This window comes from Macaca fascicularis, chromosome 14 (genome assembly GCF_037993035.2).
Source record: "Macaca fascicularis isolate 582-1 chromosome 14, T2T-MFA8v1.1".
Lineage (NCBI taxonomy): Eukaryota > Metazoa > Chordata > Mammalia > Primates > Cercopithecidae > Macaca > Macaca fascicularis.
In genome coordinates, this window is record NC_088388.1 from 30,661,374 (window position 1) to 30,681,429 (window position 20,056).

General features: G+C 41.5%; 1 protein-coding gene across 11 annotated transcripts in view; it reads left to right on the forward strand.

The window, feature by feature from the left end:
* Positions 1-20,056, forward strand: part of APIP (APAF1 interacting protein) — a 39,988-nt gene that overhangs the window by 3,132 nt on the left and 16,800 nt on the right. For 7 of the 11 annotated variants that reach the window (XR_012423338.1, XM_005578209.4, XM_074013966.1 and 4 more), the window contains exon 2: positions 18,089-18,189. Coding sequence is in view for 7 of the 11 variants with exons in the window: in XM_005578209.4 (XP_005578266.1) it covers positions 18,089-18,189 (101 nt within the window). In the remaining 4 variants the exon portion in view is untranslated. Of the gene's footprint in view, positions 1-12,863; positions 12,929-18,088; positions 18,190-20,056 lie in introns of all 11 variants that reach the window. The other 4 variants (XR_012423337.1, XM_005578208.4, XM_005578210.4 and 1 more) reach the window with 1 other exon arrangement.

The window sequence follows — 20,056 nt, forward strand, 5'->3', positions numbered from 1 at the left end:
AACGAAGGGCAATGAGATAATCAGCCAAGGCGACTGAAGAAAGCCTGGGGATTGCTGGCTAGAGTTAAAAAGACTAGAGGCATGGAGACAGACTAGGAAGCCATGGCAAGAATCCAGGCAAGAGATGCTGGAGGTCTGAGTGAGGGAGTAAAATCAGAAGGTCTTGGTTATTGATTAGATGTGTGTAGTGAGAAAAGAAATCAAGAATGACTTTTAGGTGTCTGATCTAGTGATTGGGGCCTGGTGGTCCACCAGAAAGAGAATACAGGAAGAAACAGTTTATCATGGGCGTGTTGTGGACATGTTGAGTTTGAGGTACAGCCTCAGCATATGGTACTATACACTGGGTGTATTAAGCAGGGTTCTCTAGAGGGACAGAAGTAATGGAATTTTTTTTATATATATATATATATATATATATATATATATATATATGGGGAAGTTTATTAAGCATTAATAAATAAATATTAAGCATTAACTCACATGAACCCAAGGTCCAACATTAGGCCGTTTGCAGGCTGAGGAGGAAGGAGAGCCAGTCTGAGTTCCAAAACTGAAGAACTTGGAGTTCGATGCATGGGAGAAAGATGTAGGCTGGGAGGCTAAGCCAGTCTCCCTTATCACATTTTTCTGCCTGCTTCTATTCTAGCCACGCTAGCAGCTGATTAGATTGTGTCCATCCAGATTAAGGGTGGGTCTGCCTTTCCCAGCCCACTGACTCAAATGTTAATCCTCCTTTGGCAGCACCCTCACAGACACACCTAGGATCAATACTCTGTATCCTTCAATCCAATCAAGTCAACACTCAGTATTAACCATCACACTGGGTATTGCTTTCAAGCTAGGAGAGAGACCTGGATTGGAGATAAAGATTTAGAAGACTTGCTCACCAAAACCTTCCCTCTCAAGACCTGTGCATTATTTATTTATTATTCTGTCTTTGATAAACATTCTTTTCTGAACACATATCATTTGCCTCCCTCTGTAGCCCTTTCAATAATTTTTGTTATCCTTTGCAGTAACTTTCCCAAGTGATTTATGTTTCATGTACTTTCGTCTTGTATTCTAAAGATTCTTCAGGCGTCAAGTGTGTTATTTTCAGGTCAGCTGCAGCTTATAACAATAATCTCTAAACTGGCTTTACAGTTCTGAAATTAAATCCCTACTGACTGTCCCTTGAACTGATTTTTTCTAGCATCAGCAAAGTCACAGAGTGTTTCCCTAAAAGAGAAAGCATTTACTCAGAAACTGTATATTAAAGTCCAGGCTGAAAAATGCAAACATGAGTAAGTTGTTCTTATTCTTCAGAAACTTGGGCAGTTGCAAATGCGTATTTATAATTAATATATATGAGTAATGGGCAGTGGGGCATGAGGGGAAAGGACGAAGTTCTGTTAGAGGATGACAAAGTATTTTGCAAGTTTACAGGGAGGGGAAGGTCATTTCGTACAGTGACTCATGGAAGACTTTATGGAGAATATGGCATTTTAGATTGGCCAGATGGAAACCAAAAAGAAGATACTAGGGCCAGCATATGCCCTGTTTTAAGAGGCAGCAGTACACAACGCTGATCGTTTTTGCTATGTGGGAATATTATCAGCCCATTGTTTAGTTTTGCTTTTTTAAAGGAAACTGGAAACTCAGATTTTATATGAAATCTCTTGACTTTAAAATTTAGGCTCAGACTCTTTCTAAGCATTGTGTAGACCAAATAAACAACTTCCTGTGAGCCCGAAGCAGTCTACAAAATACCATAACCTCTGATATAGGACTTTTTTAAATGTAAGAGGTATGATCTTAATGCAACCACTGTTTATTGAGCAAAGCACTGTGGTAGGTATAGCTTATACCAACAACCCATTCCCTACCCTTTAGGGAGCTCTGCTTAGTTGCAGAGAAAAACCAGGTAGGGACTACTTCTATTTTTTGATTTTACCTTAACTATCACAGTGTCCTATATCTGTTGACGCTGAACAAATATTTGTTCTTTGGTATTTCTGCAACACAAGGACATCCAATACCTTGCCCTTTTTTTTCCTTGATCTCATCAATGCTGTTCATCTTTACCTCCCCCTCACTCTAACATCCGATTCCCATGGTCATATCCTTCTCTACCCAACCCCTACCCCTTTACCATACACTCTTTTGGGTATATTCAACTATATGAATTAGTGTCTCTACAAATATTCTGGTGTCCTACTGCAGCTGGCCTCTGAGTAGCATGTGACAGTCTTCTGGGGAGTTTCCTTTTACAATCCCTTAAGTAGCTGTTCCAGAACCTCACCATTTCACCTCATCCTTTACCCCACACCTGTTTCAAAGGTGACCTTTCCTCCAAAATCACAAAGAAACGGAAAGCTATTAGGTGTGAACTTCTTAATTTCTTCCTCTTCCCACATGCAGTATAATGTAAAGGTTAAGGACCAGAATCAGACTGCCTGGGTTCAAATTCTGGCTCTGCCACCTGCTATCTTGGTGGCCTTGGACAAGTTACTTAATCTCTCTTAGTACAATAGGGTTGTTGTAAGGATAAAGTAAAGTAGTCCATATAAAGTCTTTAGAAAAATGCCTGGCACAAAATAAGCACTCAATAAAGAAATGTTAGCAATTCTTATTATCAGTGGTATTATTACACATTTAATATTACTTTGTTAATATTATTACAGACTTACCTGCATCTTTACCTTTCCTCCCATTCCTGTTTTTCTAATGCCGGCTTCTCTATCTCGACAAAGTCTGACCTCTTAGACCTCTGCTCTCCTATATGTTTAATCTCTCCCTATCTCCTAATGTTACCCCTTAGCATGTAGTAGAAAACTGTCTGAATTAACCAGTTTTCCTTTCTTTTTCCCTGTCTGGCCGTTCTTTATAGCAACACTATTGAAAGAGTCATTAGAACTCCATGCCTCCAAGTTTCATTTACTTCTAAATCAAAGTGAGTGAAGCCCACTGTGATCTTGCTTCCGCACCTAGTCTATTGAAACAGTTGTTACTTAAGGTCATGGTTGACCTAATTTACATATGGAGTTGGCCTAGCCAAACCTTTAGCCAGGATGAACCCTGCCACCCATTTCTTTGGGCCGGCGTTGAGCAGCTGAACATTGCTGGAGAATATTGCACAACTTTGTTGTCTGGCCTTGCTTCATGATTTCAAGCTCAGATCGGCACTTAATGCTGCCCAACAACCCTTCTTTGTTTCTTTAGTAGTTCACCGTTCCACTCCCCAAGATGACTGTTTTATACCTTTTATTCTCTTGTCAGGCCTCTCGTACCCTGTCGCCATACTCTCAGCTGATGACTTTGTTTATATTTAAGACAGTAGAAGTCATTGGGTAATGAACTTCCTTGCCTTCCTACCAGAAAACCTACCAATCTGCTGGAATGTGAACCCAGCTTCTCTCTCTTATTTCATGAAATGGAAGAAGCCCAGTTCCTCCACTAGAGCTCAGGATCTCCAAGCCCTCTCACCTTCTATGATTATTTCTCTCCCTCTCCCCATGTCTCCTATTAGGAATCATTTCCTTTCTGGTAAGACTGTTCTCATCAGCTTTCAAGCCCTTCCATATCTGGCCCCTACAAATTTATCTTCTGCCACCCTCAGCACTTCCTCACTTCTGCTCCAGCCAGCTGATCTTCTACCTGTGAAATACTTACTTCAGAGCCTTCACACTTGCTGTTTCCTCTGCCTGGAGTACTTGCCTCTCCCAGCACAAAACCTTTCACACGCACACATAGTCATTCATCACACACTGGCTTAGATCATGTCTTTTAGGTCCTAGATTAAATGCCACCTGCTCAGAGAGGCCTTCCTTGACTGCCTTAATCAAAGTTGATCCCTGCCATTTTTCTCCAAATCCCTTGTTTGTTTCCTTCTTGGCACTTTTTACAATTTACTTGTGTATTCTTCTGTTTACTTTTTAAAAACTCCTCCCTAGAATGTGAATTCTTTTAGGTCAGGCCTTGGGAATTCAGGTCTAGTTTATGGCTGAATTCCCAGGGCCTAGAAGAGTGTTCAGCACATGGTAATATTTCTGACCCACATCCCAGGGAATGATATCCACTCAGCTACTCAGCTGAGCACACACTTGGGAGTCTTTGAAGCCTTTCTTTCTCTCCTTCAGTTTTCTCACCCCAAGTCCTTTATCTGCCAAATGCATCTTCACAGTCCCTGCCTTCCAACTTCCTTTTTAAACTCTTTCAGCAGCCTCCCTGCTCTGCTGAGCTTTTGCTTTCTTGGCCACTGCCTTTCAGCCTCTTTCCTTTACTGCCACTGTGCAAGTGCTTCAAAAACAGACTCTTATCACATATCTTATGTTTCAAACTCCTTGGTGGTTTTCAGTCATCCGTAAAATATAGGCCAAAGCCCTGTGCATAGCATGGAAGACCCTTTAGACTCAGCCTCCCTTTTACCTCCATCCTGCAGAACGTAATTTATAACCACTTCCGGCTACTAAGCATCCTCTCTGACTGAAATACCCGTTCTCCTCTTCACCTACCCAGCATATACTCCCACCATCCTTCATTAAGACAGGTATAAACAATACCACATAGAACAAACTACTGGTGTTAATTCAGAAGTCTGGAGATCACTGATCCAGATTATTAATAGAAGGAGACTGATGCCCAGAAAGTATCACTGACTTGCCTTAGGGCACACAGCTAGTGGGGGTCAAAGCTAAAAACAGGCTCCATGTCTTCTGATTTCTAGTCAACACTTGACTGATAAGGAGGAGGAGGAGGGTTTTTAAGTGCAGTGAAGGTAGAAGGGAGAGCTGGGGCATTCAAGTAAAGAAAACCAAGATGCACAGAGAGACAAGTGCAACAAATGTGCAGAATGAAACAAAGACCAAGGACAGAGAGAAAGTACAACACATCTTTACTGTGCCTGCATTCAGTCCCTTCCTGAGGCCAGTGTCAGGAAAATAAGTGAAAGACTTTGAAGCAAACAAAAAGAGTATTTACGGGGTGTTTGGAGTTATCATTATGATATTTTACAACTGTCAGTTGTGGAATCCTGACAGTTACGCAGGTAATTATTGTTTATGGAAATGCAAGTTGTGTTCAATGGAGATTCATTTTATTGTTAACCCGTGGACAGTGTCCAATTTTGCTAAGTCAGGATTCCTCGTTACTTATATATGTATATTTTGAATTCTCCCTTTGAATCAGTTGTGACATCTTACTAGTCTCCCCGTTTATTGATGAGTTAGTAATAGCTTTCATGCATGTTATTTTATACTTGTATGAGAGTCTCTCAGGAAAACATGTATGTATCTGAGGAATATATGCCTGTATTTGCTTAAGTTGAAAGAAAAGATGGGGGAGGGGATTAGAGCCATTGTTGGCTGTGAGTAGTATCTCAGAGACAAGCCAGGCTGATTTCCTTAAAATAACTAGATTGAAAAATGGGAAAAATAATGTACCGAATCAAAACGTGTTAGATGTTAATGATTTTGATATGTATAAAATGCTGTTAAATGTGTTTCCTCCTCACTGTATAACCTCTACTATAAATAGTTGATTGTAATCAATCTTTAGATACACATTTCAAAATTATTATTACAATTGAAAACCAGATCTAACAATAATAGGAAAGTAATATTGACATTCAGTAGAGAACTAGATACCAACTAAACCTTTCCTTGTCAATTCTTGTTAAAATATATGTTCTGGCAGTTCCTTTCTTCTGGACAGTTTAAATGACTTCATTTTCACCAAGTATATCTCTGTTGGTGCCTGCTAAGTGATAATTCTCTTTGAAATTTTAATTTTATGGGTCTCAAGGATTGAAAATGTATTAACAGCAGCTGCCTTGTCATTGTTATTACTGTAGCTTGAAGCTAGCTAATTGCTGTAATACTCAGCACTGGAAAAGACAAAAGAGAAAGGGGAGACCTGTAATAAAAGACCATTTTCTGTAATGTTTGCAATTTGCTGTGCAAATTGATAGTTTTAAGGGTTGGAAGACTGCAGGAGTCTTCCCATTAGCTGTACTTTAAGATGATCAAAATATCACTTATATCCCTAAATAAGGAAATAGGAAATTATGCAGGCATAGGTAATTTGGGCTAGATTTCTTAAGGACAGGTATAAGAAATACCAACAGTTTTTCCTTAATAACTCCTGTCATATTCCCTCCCTAAGGAGATGCCATCCTAACTGCTGTTAGGGGGTTTGGGGCAAGGACTCTTTCTGGCTACTTCCTGCTGAAAAGGGACATCAAGTGGGGAACAACAGCTAGGGCTCCTCCTGGGGTTGATCTAAGGGTCCTCCGAAGAGTGGCATGTCCGTGTGTGGTTCGGTTTGCAGCACCATTTGGTTTGATTGCTTCTAGGCAAAAGGAAATGATTTGAGTCATAGTATTGAGTATGCAAGGTCCAAATATTAATACAAGACATATAAGTAAGAGGGGGCTTAATAAAGGAGCTAACCAATTCCATAAAGAAAACTAGAATTCATTAAAGAGGAATTGTAGGCATCCGGGGCTGAAGCCTGCATGTTCTTGTAGCCTGTTAATGATTTTGATTTGATCTTTAAGTACCTGTAGATTTTCCTCTGCTTTACTAGAGGTGTTAATCCAGAAGCAGCATGTTTTATTTATAAGTGCACAGGTACCTCCTACTTCAGCTATAAGGACGTCTAAGCCCTGTCCTGTGCTACTACAGAGGTGAAACAGTCTGTAGATTGCTGTTGTGCCTCTATGGCACCTACAGTTGCCTTCTACCCTTGTTGCATCGTAATAGAAATATTAAGTACTGATCTTTCAAGGAGAGGGATGCCCGTAATCCAGACTAGACCTCTGGCTATAGAATTTCCCATTCATGGTTTTTCTAAGATGGGAGTCCTGTGCATGCCCTCCCCAGTCTGCTCTTTCAGTTAAATCTCCCTATGAGGGCATAGAAATGATAGATCTCTTTGTCCAGCATATTCAATGTAGTGTAGTCTCTAGAAAAGAGCCTAAGTTAGGGATAACCCCAGATGATGCTGCCATCTTTGTAGAATTTAAAAATAATAAGTCAGGAACTAGTGCTACTATAGTATAAGTTTCCTTCCAGTGCCTTGGGAGGATTAAATATATCCAGGAGCCACAAAAAACAAACAAAAAAAAGTGCTGTTCCTTGAAGGGACGGTTCTAAGTTGTGGCTTGTGAGAGACACCAGCAGATTTTTCTTGTATCATAGAAGTTTCCCTTCTTTACATATAATAGGGGCATCCTTGGGATGAGGATATCCATAGTTATGATATTTACGATGCCATTTGGAATTTGACATGCCAAGTGAGAAGCGTCCAACTGACAAATGGAGTTTCGAAGAATTAAAGACATAATATGCCCTGGCCAATATCACAGATGATCCTGTGGCAGGGGCTGTCAGTCCAGATGCCTCCAGTTCGCCACAGATGTGTAAGCTGTTACTATTAGCAAACATCATACAAGGGCCTGGAATTCCATAAGGGGGCATATTCGGAAAGGCCCATGTTTACATTATAGTCAAGGTGGTTACTTAGAGCATGCCATTCCCATCGGGACTTCCAACCAGAATGAGAGGCTAGATTCTGAAAGCCCCCCAACTAGGGCTTCTGATCCTTTTAGATCACGCTTGTTGCACTCTCCTCCGTAAATATTTGAACTATCAGCAATTACAAGTGTGATGTTAAAATATCTGAGATCTCCCAAGCATGGTCCTTCCTCGCTGCTTTTAAAGCAGAGGGAGGCATTTGCTATTACTGGGCTTTGTCCCAGCTGAGGATGTGAAGCTTATCTTTGGGCAGAGTGTTCTCCGGCACTGGGAGCAGAGTGTTGCCCCCATACCATGTCCAATTTATGCCTGGTAGGTCTTTAAGGGTAAAAGTGAAGCCAATAAAGGGAATCCTAAGACGGTGAATTGCTGGTCATTGTAAGTTTCTTTAGCGTCACTGAACTGAGCAAACCACTTAGGATGGACCCAATCATTAGTCTTGATGTACAGGTGGACCATGGCAGGTATTGCAGGAGCTAAAGGGTGTGATGTATTACTAAGTCCGATAAAGAGTCCTAACGGACTAAGTGATAGTAAAATGCTCGTATTTACTTCCTTTTCGTAACTGTTATTCCTGCTATGAGGATAATAATTAAGCAGAATGCTACAGTAATTGAGATTCTCTGTCTGATATTCCACCCTGAGGGTGCTACAGCATATAGTCCTACTCCAAATAGTAGAGTGAGTAAAACAGTCCTGCAGGAGTGGCATAGTAAATAATTTCCATCAAAAAGAAGTTATAATATTTGGCAGCGAATCTCAAAAGGAGAGGAGGAAACGACAAGAAGTATTTGGTGAGGTAGGGGTGAGACTAAGATGAGTAATTTTCATTCAGTTACTTATCTTTTGTGATTTTCAGCTTAAGATCTCCTATTTCTTTACATTGATATTCAAGGCATTCCTCTGTGCTGTCAGGGGTTGCTCCTTCAGGTCTCCAGGCTTTCCCACAAATATAATATATCCAGGAGTGGATTCCTGTAACTTTTATTGCCTAGGGGCTTGAAAGAGGAACAGTGTAAGGTTCTTCCCAGCTTGGGCTTAGGGAAGCAGAGAGAGAAGGGAGAGCCTTTACCAGTACCAAATCTCCTGGGTTAAATAGAGGTAGTCCAGTTTCCTGGGGTTGGGCTTTTGCTAGTTGTGCTAATTCCTGTTGAAAGTGAGCCAGAGAGGTTACATGCTTAACTAGCTCAGAGGTTTCCTGATCTAATAGAAAATCATTGGTAAGGAAAGCCCATCTGTACAGCATCTCAAAAGGGCTAAGACCTAGTTTTGAAGGGGTATTTCTTATTCGTAGTAAGGCCATGGGAAGAAGAGTGATCCAAGGAAGGTGAGTTTCTTGGGATAATTTTCTGAGGTGTCTGTTGATAATATCATTAGTTTTCTCTACCTTCCCTGAGAATTGGGGTCTCTAAGCACAGTGGAGATGACATTCTATGCCTAGTGCTTTCGAGACCCCTTGTGTGACAGCTGCCTTAGACGAGGGCCCATTGTCACTTTGAAGGTACTTCGGTAGACCAAAGCAGGAAGTTATTTCATTAGCTAACATTTTTATTACCTCAGAGGCTCTTTGTGTATGGCATGGAAATGCTTCTACTCAGTCATGAAGGTGTCTACCTGTTCCAGCAGGTATTGAATGCCCCTTGTCTATTTGCCAGTCTTCCCCTGGATAACTTGCCGTTCTTTGGGTTTGAGGAGGAAGGAGTCACCTGTTCAGGGGATTATTTTTAAGACAGACTTCACAAGTATTAACAACTTGCTTGATTGTTTTTAGTAAGTTCTCTCCTGAAAACAATATCTGGGCACATTGATAAGTTTTATCCTTTCCCAAGTGAAAAGCTTGGTGAAGGGTTTTAAGGATTTTCCGTTGGCCAGAGGCTGGCAAGTGGTGTTTGCCATCCTCTGACTGTAGCCATCCTGAGGACTAAAAGGTATACCCTCGAGACGAAGTGGTCCATTGTATTTCTGTAGGGGAGTACTGAGGTTTAATTTCTCTTATGGAGCCTTCCCAGATTAGAGGGGTATGAAGTGTGTTGATGCCTTGAGGCTTCCTTGCCACTGATCAGCTAATCTGGATCCTTCGGCTACTTCATCTGTTCCCTTTTGATGTCCCTTACAATGCATCACTGCTATTTCTTGTGTAAGGAAAACTGAAGATAATAACCTGTTAATTTCCTGGTGATGTTTTATAGGAAGTCCATTGGTGGTAAGGAAATGCCTTTCCTTCCAAATGGCAGCATGAGCATGGAGAACCAGGAAAGCATACTTGGAATCAGTGTAGATGTTAGTTACCTTTCCTTTGCTTAATTTAATTGCTTTTGTAAGAGCTGTTAGCTCAGCTAATTGAGCACTTGTGCCTGGAGGGAGAGATGCACTTTTGATGACGTCATTTAGAGTGACCACTGCTTACGCATATTCCTTGTTCTGCAAAAGAGCTCCCATCTGTGAAGAGGAACCCATACTGAGTTCTCTAGGGAAGTTTCTCCGGTATCTTCCCTGGCTGCATAGGTGTGTACTATGATTTGTTCATAGTCATGCTCAGGTTCCCCAGTTTCCTCAGGGAAGAAGGTGGCCGGATTTGGATGAGAACAAGTCTTTAATTGGATGTTGGAACCTTCTAACAGCAGGGCCTGATATGTAAAGAGTTGGCTGTCTGTTAGCCCAAAGGCTCCCCGCTAGAGTGCAATAGTCCTGCCGTGTTATGTGGGTTGTAAACAGTTAAATCATTTCCTAGGATTAGTTTGGAGGCTTCTGGGACCAGTAGAGCCACTGAGGCAATGGCTTAGAGACATGCTGGCCACCCTTTAGCCACCAAATCAAGCTCCCTGCTTAGGTAACCCATTGGCTGTTGAGCTAGTCCTCGGGCCTGTGTTAAAACTCCCAGGGCCATTCCCTTTCTGATACATACAGATTGAAGGCCTTCCCTACAGGAAGGCTGAGGGCTGGTGCCTTGAGCAAGGCTTGCTTTAGCTGGTTGAAGGTGTTTTAAGCTTCAGGTTCCCAGGTTAAAAGATGAGTTTTAGCTCCCTGAGCTTCTTTTATGAAGTTATGTAATGGACGGGCTATTTCACCATACCCAGGTATCCATAGTCTACAAAATCCTGTAGTGCCCCAAAATCCTCTTAGTTGCTTGAGGGTTTGGGGGCGAGGGAAGGAGGAAATAGGCTTAATCTTCTCTTCCCCTAATACTCTGGTCCCCTTGGACAGTACTAATCCTAGGTACTTCACTGAGGTTTTGCAGAGCTGGACCTTGGATTTTGAAACCTTATGTCCTCTGTTAGCTAAGAAGTTGAGAAGAGTTTCAGTGCCTTCCTGAGAAGCTTCCTCAGTTGGGGCACAGAACAGAATATTATCAACTAATGCAAGACCCTAACTTGAGAATGAGAGAACTCAGAAATGTCTTGTGACAGTGTCTGTCCAAACAGATGAGGACTATCTCAAAATCCCTGAGGCAACACTGTCTGGGTTAACTGGGCAGTCTGGCCAGAGGGATCTTCAAAGGCAAACAGATATTGAGAATCAAGATGTAATGGTATGCAGAAAAAGGCATCCTTTAAATCTAGGACTGTAAACCATCTAGTTCCCTCAGGTATTTGAGTTAACAAGGTATAGGGATTAGGTACCACTGGATAGATTGGAACTACAGCTTCATTAATGAGGGAAAAGTCCTGAATTAGTCTCCATTCCCCATTGGGTTTCTGCACTCCTAATATTGGGGTGTTTCAGGGGCTATGAAAGGGTTTGAGGAGGTGAGGCCCTGCATCTTTAGGTTATTATTAATGGCTTCTAGCCCTTTCCTAGCCTCTGGGCCCAGGGGATACTGTCTCTGGTTAGGAAAAGAAGTGAGATCCTTAAGATAGGTCTGGACTGGCCTAGTGGTTATAGCTTGACCTATTCTTCCTTGAGTTGCCCACAGTTGTAGTTTAATGTTAGCTTCCATCAGGGGGAGACACAGAGTTTGTCCTGGGGCTAATACAGATGCTGGCCCTCATGCAAGCTAGACTATCTCCCTAAGAAAGGAGCAGGACTTTCAGCCCTGATTTTAAAAGCATGTGTAAATAGTAGGTTCCCCCATCTGCAGGTTAAGAGGTTGAGAAAAATATCAGGTTAGAGTTTTTCCTGAGACGCCCCTTACAGTCATACTATGGGAAGAGGGGAGGCCTGGTTTAGAGAGGAGAAGAGAGAGACTGGCTCCAGTATCCAGAAGGAGTTCGTTCGTTCGTTCGTTCCTCCCTCTCTTCCTTCCTTCTTTCCTTCCTTCCTCCCTCCCTCCCTCCCTCCCTCCCTCCCTCCCTTCCTTCCTTCCTTCCTTCCTTCCTTCCTTCCTTCCTTCCTTCCTTCCATTTCCAGAATCACCTGAGGTTCCTGTGCTGTAGTGGTAGTCTGAGTTGCTGGAGCCAGGGATTTGAGCCCCAGGACCCATCGGTCCTGCTGGACCATCTGTGAGACTGGTTCTGAACCCAGTGACCTCCATCTCTGGGGGCAGTTCTGTCTCCAGTGGCCTCCGCCACAGGCTGGACAGGGTCGAGGTGGCTTTATCTTGCTACCTGGACATTCTTTCTTAAAATGCCCTGACTTGCCACATCAATAACAACTAGTGGATGTACCTAGGGGATCCTGGACTTTGCAAATTTGCACCACTGCTACTAGAACCTCTGTTGTCTTCTTGTATTTCCTTTCCTTTTATTGGGCTTCCTCCTGATCCCTATTGTAAAAGACCAAAGTGGCTTTCTCAGGAGGTTTTCTAGGGTACTATCTGGCCCTGTAGCTTGCTTTTATAGTTTCCTTTTAATATCGGGAGCTACCTGTGTAATAAACTTGTCCTTGAGAATGAGCTGTCCCTTGATTGAATCAGGGCCTAATACGTATGTTTTATTAGTGCCTCTCTCAGCCTTTCCATAAAGACTATGGGATCCTCGTCTGGTCTTTAGTCTATCATAGACAGTTTAGAGTAATTGAGAGGTTTGGCTCTGGTTTTCCATGGGCCCTCTAATACACACATTGAAGGTGCTTCCTTTTCTATTCATCTCCTGAGTTATTGGGGTTCCAATCAGGGGTGTCTACCAGAACTGCTTCCCTTCCTAGTGGGAATGGAGTTTTCACTTCTTCCTCACCTTCCCTATCTCCTCTTTGTCTCCTTGGTCTGCTATAGGAGGCATGTTACTCATCTCCATATTTTTCTGCTGCCTGCAGAACTGCCTGCTTTTCAGCTGCAATGAGTGTCTAACATAGCAGCAACATAACATCCCTCTATGTGAGGTCAAATACCTGAGTTAAATTTTGGAAAATTTCTATCTAACTACCTGGGTTGTCAGAAAATCGGCCTAAGTCTCCCTTTATTTGCTTAAGGTCCTGTAATGAAAAGGCAACTTGAACCCTCATGGCACCATTCCCATCAAGCATTTCCTGCAGAGGTAAGAGTGAAGTGGGGAGAGTAGGATATACTGGAGATGGTGGAGCTGGAGGAGCTGATGGTACAATTGGAGGGGACTGGAAGGGTTGGGACATTCAATAACTGTCTCAGATTGCTCCTTAGGAACCTGCTTTAGCACTGGGGAAGGCCTATGGGCTTGCCTGCCATGGCTGGTAAAGGTACTGGGTCAGTTGTGCAGAACTTGTAAAGGTCTGGGTTTCACAGGGCAAAGAACGTCTATACATATGGGACCACAGTCCATTTGCCCTTCTGTCTACAGAAAAGCTCTAACTGTTGGATGATATTAAAATCAAGGCTCCTCCAAGAAGGCCAGGTTTGTCTGTCCTCAAGATGGTAAGAAGGCCATGCCCTTGTGCAATAGATTATGAGGCACTTTTTCTTCAAAGTCTCAAGGTCCAAGCAGTCCCAGTGTTTTAAAATCCACTCCAGGGGACTGCATGCTGAAGACAATCTGTTACCCATTTAGAAAGAGAAGTGAGAATAAAAGTGTCCTTTTAGTCTCCTTCCTTTCTGTATATGACCCAGGGTGGAGAAGAAAACAGTGGGAGCATCCCCCAACTATTTTCCCTCCCTGGTTCCTGGATCCCACCTCCCTGTTAAATGTGCAGCCCATGACTATAGGCGTGACCCTCCAAGCCATGGCACCAGAGGAACTAGACTTTTGGGCCTAGTTGCACTTCCCCAAGCAGCCCTAGTCCTCTGCTTATTATTTCCCTTCGACCTCCTAGACTTGTGTGACCTGTGTAACTCCCTAAAAGAAATGGATCTCAAGAAAAACTAGGTAATGGGGCAAGGCCCCTTTAATGGAGGGGGTGTGCTAGATTGAACTCTATATCCTGCTATTATGGCCCATGCTAAAGCATTTACCCTTAGAAAAATGGTTCCGGTTAACTTCTGGACTTAAAAATCCCCTTACTAGTTAAGTACTACCTTAATCGGAGACAGAATAGGTGCCTTTAAGGAATGTAGGAACCAAATGACCGTTTTCCTGCTGATGGGACAATATTGAGACTAAAATTTGGCCACACAGAAGACATTTAACCCCTATCTGTTGAAAGCAGAATTTTCCTGTTCACGGAAGAGGCTTAGAGTCCGATTTCTAGTGGTGCAAAAGGAAGCTGCAGTGTTACCATTTAAAAAAAAGAAAGTGCCTCATGAAGAGGATTTCTATTTCCACTAGGTGGCACTGTTGGTTTAGAAATACTATGTGCTCGCTGCTGGGGCGGGTGGATCACAAGGTCAGGAGATCGAGACCATCCTGGCTAACACGGTGAAACCCTGTCTCCACTAAAAATGCAAACAGTTAGCTGGGTGCGGTGGCGGGGGCCTGTAGTCCCAGCTACTCGCGAGGCTGAGGCAAGAGAATGGTGTGAACCCGGGAGGCGGAGCTTGCAGTGAGCCATATCGCGCCACTGCACTCCAGCCTGGGTGATAGAGTGAGACTCCGCCTCAAAAAAAAAAAAAAAAGAGAAAAGAAAAGAAATACTATGTGCTCGCTAGAGAAGCGGTAGAGAGACCTGGAAATGCCCTGCACTCTCCAGACCAAGGGCAGAGAGAGAGAGAGAGAGAGACGCTCACTCTGGGTGGGGGTAGGGAGGAGGGGGAGGAAAGGAACCCTCTTTTCCTAGAAGATTGCAACAGCATTCCTGAGCTAAACTCCTGGTTACTAAATTCCCGCACATTCTACACAGAGAGAGTGAAAGAGACCGTGGATAGAAAAAGAAGGAAAGTTTTGGACAGGATAGCTGGGGATTCTCTGCCAAAACCCGAAATGGGCTGTTGGAGGCTGGGTCCAATCCAGAGGCCTTTGAATAACGCCAGGGTGTGCCCTGGCCAGAAATTTGCAGTTGCCTCAGAACTTTTTCCAGCCTCACCCGATGGTAAGGTTTCCCCATGAAAGGAAACTGATTCGAAACACGGCCAACATTCCCAATGACCCGTGGGTATTGGGAGGTTCTCCGTGTTCTCACCTGGAAGCTTAACATCCCAGGCTTTAGAATGGCAGTCATGATAAGCGTATTTTTATCTAGCTGAAGGATGTCTGTTGATTGATTTGATTTGATTTTAAGATAGAGGCCAAGAGCCCCTCAGAATGATAGAACAGATTTTAGGTTTGCTCCTATAGTCACCACTCCGATGAATGTTGTACCTCAGATTCCCGGCCAGTGCACCAAAATGATACGACTCCGATGACTGAGGGAACACCAGGGCCCTTTGTCTCGCACCAATTTAGATAAATGACACAGACACCCGTGGAGTGGTTTTAAGGAATGGAGAGTTTAATAGGCAAGAAAGAAGCTCCCCTGTACAGAGAGGAGGGTGGCTCCAAGCGGGGAGAGAAAACCCCACGTGCAGCGGAAAACACTGGGTTATATTAGGAGGCTGGAGGAGGTGGTGTTTGATTTCCATAGGGCCCAGGGGATTGGTTTGACCAGATATGTCATTCATGTAGCCCACGCAAAAACTAGCCTTTTAATATTCAAATACAGGCCACCATGATGTTCTGTACACGTGAAGATATCTGGGGTGACTATGGTGCTTGGCACACATGGTGACAAGAAGAAGGTAGGAATCACCATATTGGATGGACCCAGTTTCTAATGGCTGGCATTTGCATATCAAAGCTTGCCAGCCTGACCCTTTAAGCCACTCTTCTGCTAGAAAAGAAATATTTTTGGAGCTACATTATTAAAAAAAAAAAAAAAAAAAAACCTTACCAAGCTGCATTATTAAAAGAAAACAAAACCTTACCCTCTCTGTCTAAAGTAATTTCTTAATAATTCCTATAATCTGCTATTTTAATTCAAGAATTTTCAGCTCTTTAAAATGAGAAGGAAACTGACATTGACGGTGTCAGATATTGTGCTGATTGCGTTATGTCCATTGTAGCTCATTTTAATCCTCACAGCATTTTCATTGTAGGGATAAGTAAACTGACACCCAAAGTCATGTAAGCAATAAATCCAGTAATGTGGATTTGACTTTTAAGTGAGCTAACTCCAAGTCTAAGTTGAATCAGAACTTTTAGCAATTTCTAGGTTCTCATGTTACTAATTTTATATTTGGAAGGTTACTCCATCAGTCATCATTTGTAATACTTAAAATGAGTAAGTAGAACATTAGCACTGAATCTGGGGAAAAACACCACAATTTCAAGTATTCAGTTAAGTAGCTGAGAATTCAGCCTGTTAAATAATGATCCCTTTTTGAACTCAGAGATGTTTTTCCCGCTTTACCCAGTGACAGGACCTGTAAAGGCATGCTTCCTCGTTGTGATTTTCTCCACAGTGAATCTTGTTTTGTTCACTGTTACCTTGAAGGTGGACCTCATTGGGGTCTCCAGTTTATGTGGGGATTTTTCATTAGGTTCTCTCGAATTGATCAGGGCCTGGGTTTTATCTCATGCTTCTAGTGGCTTACATGGCTATCAGAATTGAAGTTCCAGGTCACCAGAGTTTTGCAATACCTTCAGGAACATTCTGGCTTTGGAGCTTACTTCTCTCCCAGGTAGTCTCATTCTCATTTGTTGTTGTTGTTGTTGCTTTGTTATACTTTTAGGTTCTGGGATCCATGTGCAGAATGTGCAGGTTTGTTACATAGGTATACCTGTGCCATGGTGGTTTGCTGCACCCCTCAACCCATCATCGACGTTAGGTATTTCTCCTAATGCTATCCCTCCTCTAGCTGCCCACCTCCTGACTGGCCCCAGTGTGTGATGTTCCCTTCCTTGTGTCCATGTGTTCTCATTGTCCAACTCCCACTTGTGAGTGATAACGTGGTGTTTGGTTTTCTGTTCCTGTGTTAGTTTGCTGAGAATGGTTTGCACCTTCATCCATGTCCCTACAAAGGATGTGAACTCATCCTTTTTTATGGCTGCATAGTATTCCATGGTGTATATGTACCACATTTTCTTTATCCAGTCTAACATTGATGGGCATTTGGGTTGATTCCAAGTCTTTGCTACTGTGAATAGTGCTGCAGTAAACATACGTGTGTGTCTTTATAGTAGAATCCCAGTAATGGGATTGCTGGGTCAAATGGTATTTCTGGTTCTAGATCCTTGAGGAGTCACCACAATGTCTTCCACAATGGTTGAACTAATTTACACTCCCACCAACGGTGTAAAAGCGTTCCTATTTCTCCACATCCTTTCTAGCATCTATCGTTTCCTGACTTTTTAGTGATCGCCGTTCTAACTAGTGTGAGAGTCTCATTCTCATTTTTTATGGTCCCTGTGAAACCTTACTTTCTTGCCAGCTCAACAACTTGTTTTGAAATATTTTTTAAAATAATTTATTCAGCATTTGTACTTATTTTCAAGTTAAGGATTGTATATCATACTGCCCAAAATGGAATTCATTGTATTTCTTCTTTATTTATTTTGTTTGTTTTCATTAATTTAAACCACAAAAAAGCAGGAGAAAATGGTGTGGATTTTTTTTTCCAAAGAAGTAATCATTGGACTTACAAAAATAAGGCTTGGTATTTATCTGTCTGTATACATACACATACACACACTCATAAACACATATCTTTGTAAAATGGGTTAAGCAAGTGTTAACTGAGATTGTTTCTTAGTGTTTTTTGTAATTTGCTTCACTTTATTTTCTCTAATGAGTATATATTGCTTTTGCAATAAGAGAAACTAAAATCATTATGGGAAAAAGGACTTTTTTGGAATAAAAATGCAATTGAACCAACACACAAAGTATGTGTTGAATGTGTAACTATCATAATATATATATATATCATTAAGCCTTAGTTAAATAAGGTGCTTTGTGTAAATAAATGTTCTGGACAGACTGTTCCTTCAGCATGAGATTCTGTTTTCTTTCAGCCATTTTAGTTGATGCTTTGTAATGTATACTGGGCATTTCCCCACCTTGTTTTTGCAGCCTGTTCCTTAGTGTTGGACTATATGGCCCTATACTGAATAATCCTGGGTTGCCAAATAATGTAGTAGATCCACTTTCTAAACATTAAAAACAAAATATGTCTGTAATAGTTTTTTCCCTCACTGTACTCTTTCTATAGTATGTTTTCTTAAACTTTCTTAAATTAGCTTCTTATTAGAAACACCAGCTGGAATAGTTACTTGATAAAATGATGTCTGTTTTAAAAATCATTGCCTTCTTTTTAGGACAAGGAGCATCCAAGATACCTGATCCCAGAACTTTGCAAACAGTTTTACCATTTGGGCTGGGTCACTGGGACTGGAGGAGGAATTAGCTTGAAGCATGGGTAAGTTTCTGGCAGCCTTTATTACTAGGAACTCTCCATTTGAGTAGACCACAGCGAGTCTAATGTGTTACATCCAAAGAACAACTGATGATCAGTTTTATGTGATACCGTAGGTCTTCAGTTTCTAAATGGACAAGTGGACGTTTGTATAACTGAATGGAAGCAATGTACAAAAGCTGAAGATGTATCAAATACCTGAAGATTGAAGAACTACAATTTCAGATCACAATAATTTAGTCCTCAGTTTTTGAGTACCAGAGTTAAATAACATGCTACCAAGTATGTTCATATACCTGAAATTCCAGCGGATCCTCTCTGGGTAGATAGGATTTGTTTCAAAGGTTCAGGTACTTTGTTTTTTGAAACAGAGTCTCGCTCTGTCAGTCAGGCTAGAGTGGAGTGGTGCAATCATGGCTCACTGCAGCCTTGACTTCCCTTAAGTCAAGGGAAGGCTTTAACAATCCTCCCACCTCATCCTCCTGGGTAGCTGGGACTACAGGCATGCACCACCACGCCTGGCTAATTTTTTCTTTTTTCTTTCTTTTTTTTTTTTTTTGTAGAGACTGGGTCTCACTGTGTTGCATGGGCTGGTCTTGAACTCCTAGGCTCAAGCAACCCACCTGCCTCGGCCTCCCAGATACATATTTTAAAGTCACTTAAATACAGATGACTAATCATTAAAAATCCTAATAATTTTTTTATTGAATCAAAAGAAAGGCAGTATGCTTCCTAAGCACCTGTATCATTAATGAATATAGTACCTGCTAATCTGTATTCCTCAGAGGACAAAATAAGATGTACTGGACTTAAATTGAAGCAGGAAGGATAAATAGTATTCAATTGCTCATTGTATTTATTTAGTGTCATTTATTCAAGAAGATAAAGAAAGTAAGTGTTAGTAAGAAGTAACTTGCTATCAATGAAATTAAGATTATAGAATCTCATTCAGGGATTTCCAACATAGGATTAATCTTTTCTTCCTCCTGAAATGTGTTAGGAATATTATTGTCTGGAGGCTGTGTGTTAAATTGAGTGATGTTGATTTATTACTTCATTCTAATTCACTTTCTTTAACAAAATTGGATTATTAAAATATTTATGTGCTGATAAGTATATATAGTCATGCCCCCAAAGAGGCTGCATTGCATATTAACGAATGGAATGTTAAATATAATCAGAACATTTTGAACAAAAGGGAGTCTATGGTATACCACAAGATGATGCCATTATAATTTTATCTGCTTTAAATTACTGAGTTAACTCATGAAATTTTCAATGAACGTTGGGAAATGACAAGAGGTGCCTCTGTTAGCAACTAGCACACTTAGGGATGTAAGTCATTTTGAACAAAAGGGAGTCTATGGCATACCACAAGATGATGCCATTGTAATTTTATCTGCTTTAAATTACTGAGTTAACTCATGAAATTTTCATTCTGGCACAGTTAGGGATATAAGTATGCTCTCAGTCTAGTAAGATTATGTTTCACATGGTAGATCAATAAATCCATCTGTGCCTCTTCTCTTACCATCAGCCTAGCTGCTGATGTGTAAATACAGCATTGCTCAAGCTTTCACATTAGTTTGCCAAAACTTTCAAGATGGCCTATTCACAGCAAACCCTATGATAACAACATTTATTCTTGTTTCATGTATCCATTTAGAAGTTGAGTCCCAGTAATACAGTTTCCCAACTGTGTTATTTATAATAAATCATATTCTAAATGCTGCCTTTAGTTAGCTGCTTTTTATTTGCATGTTCAGAAATAGTTTGTGTATGTATAAAATAAAGCTTTCTACCAAATGAGCTAAAATAACCATTTCCAACTGGCTCTTTTAAAAAAACCAGCCAAGTTAGAAATAGGTGA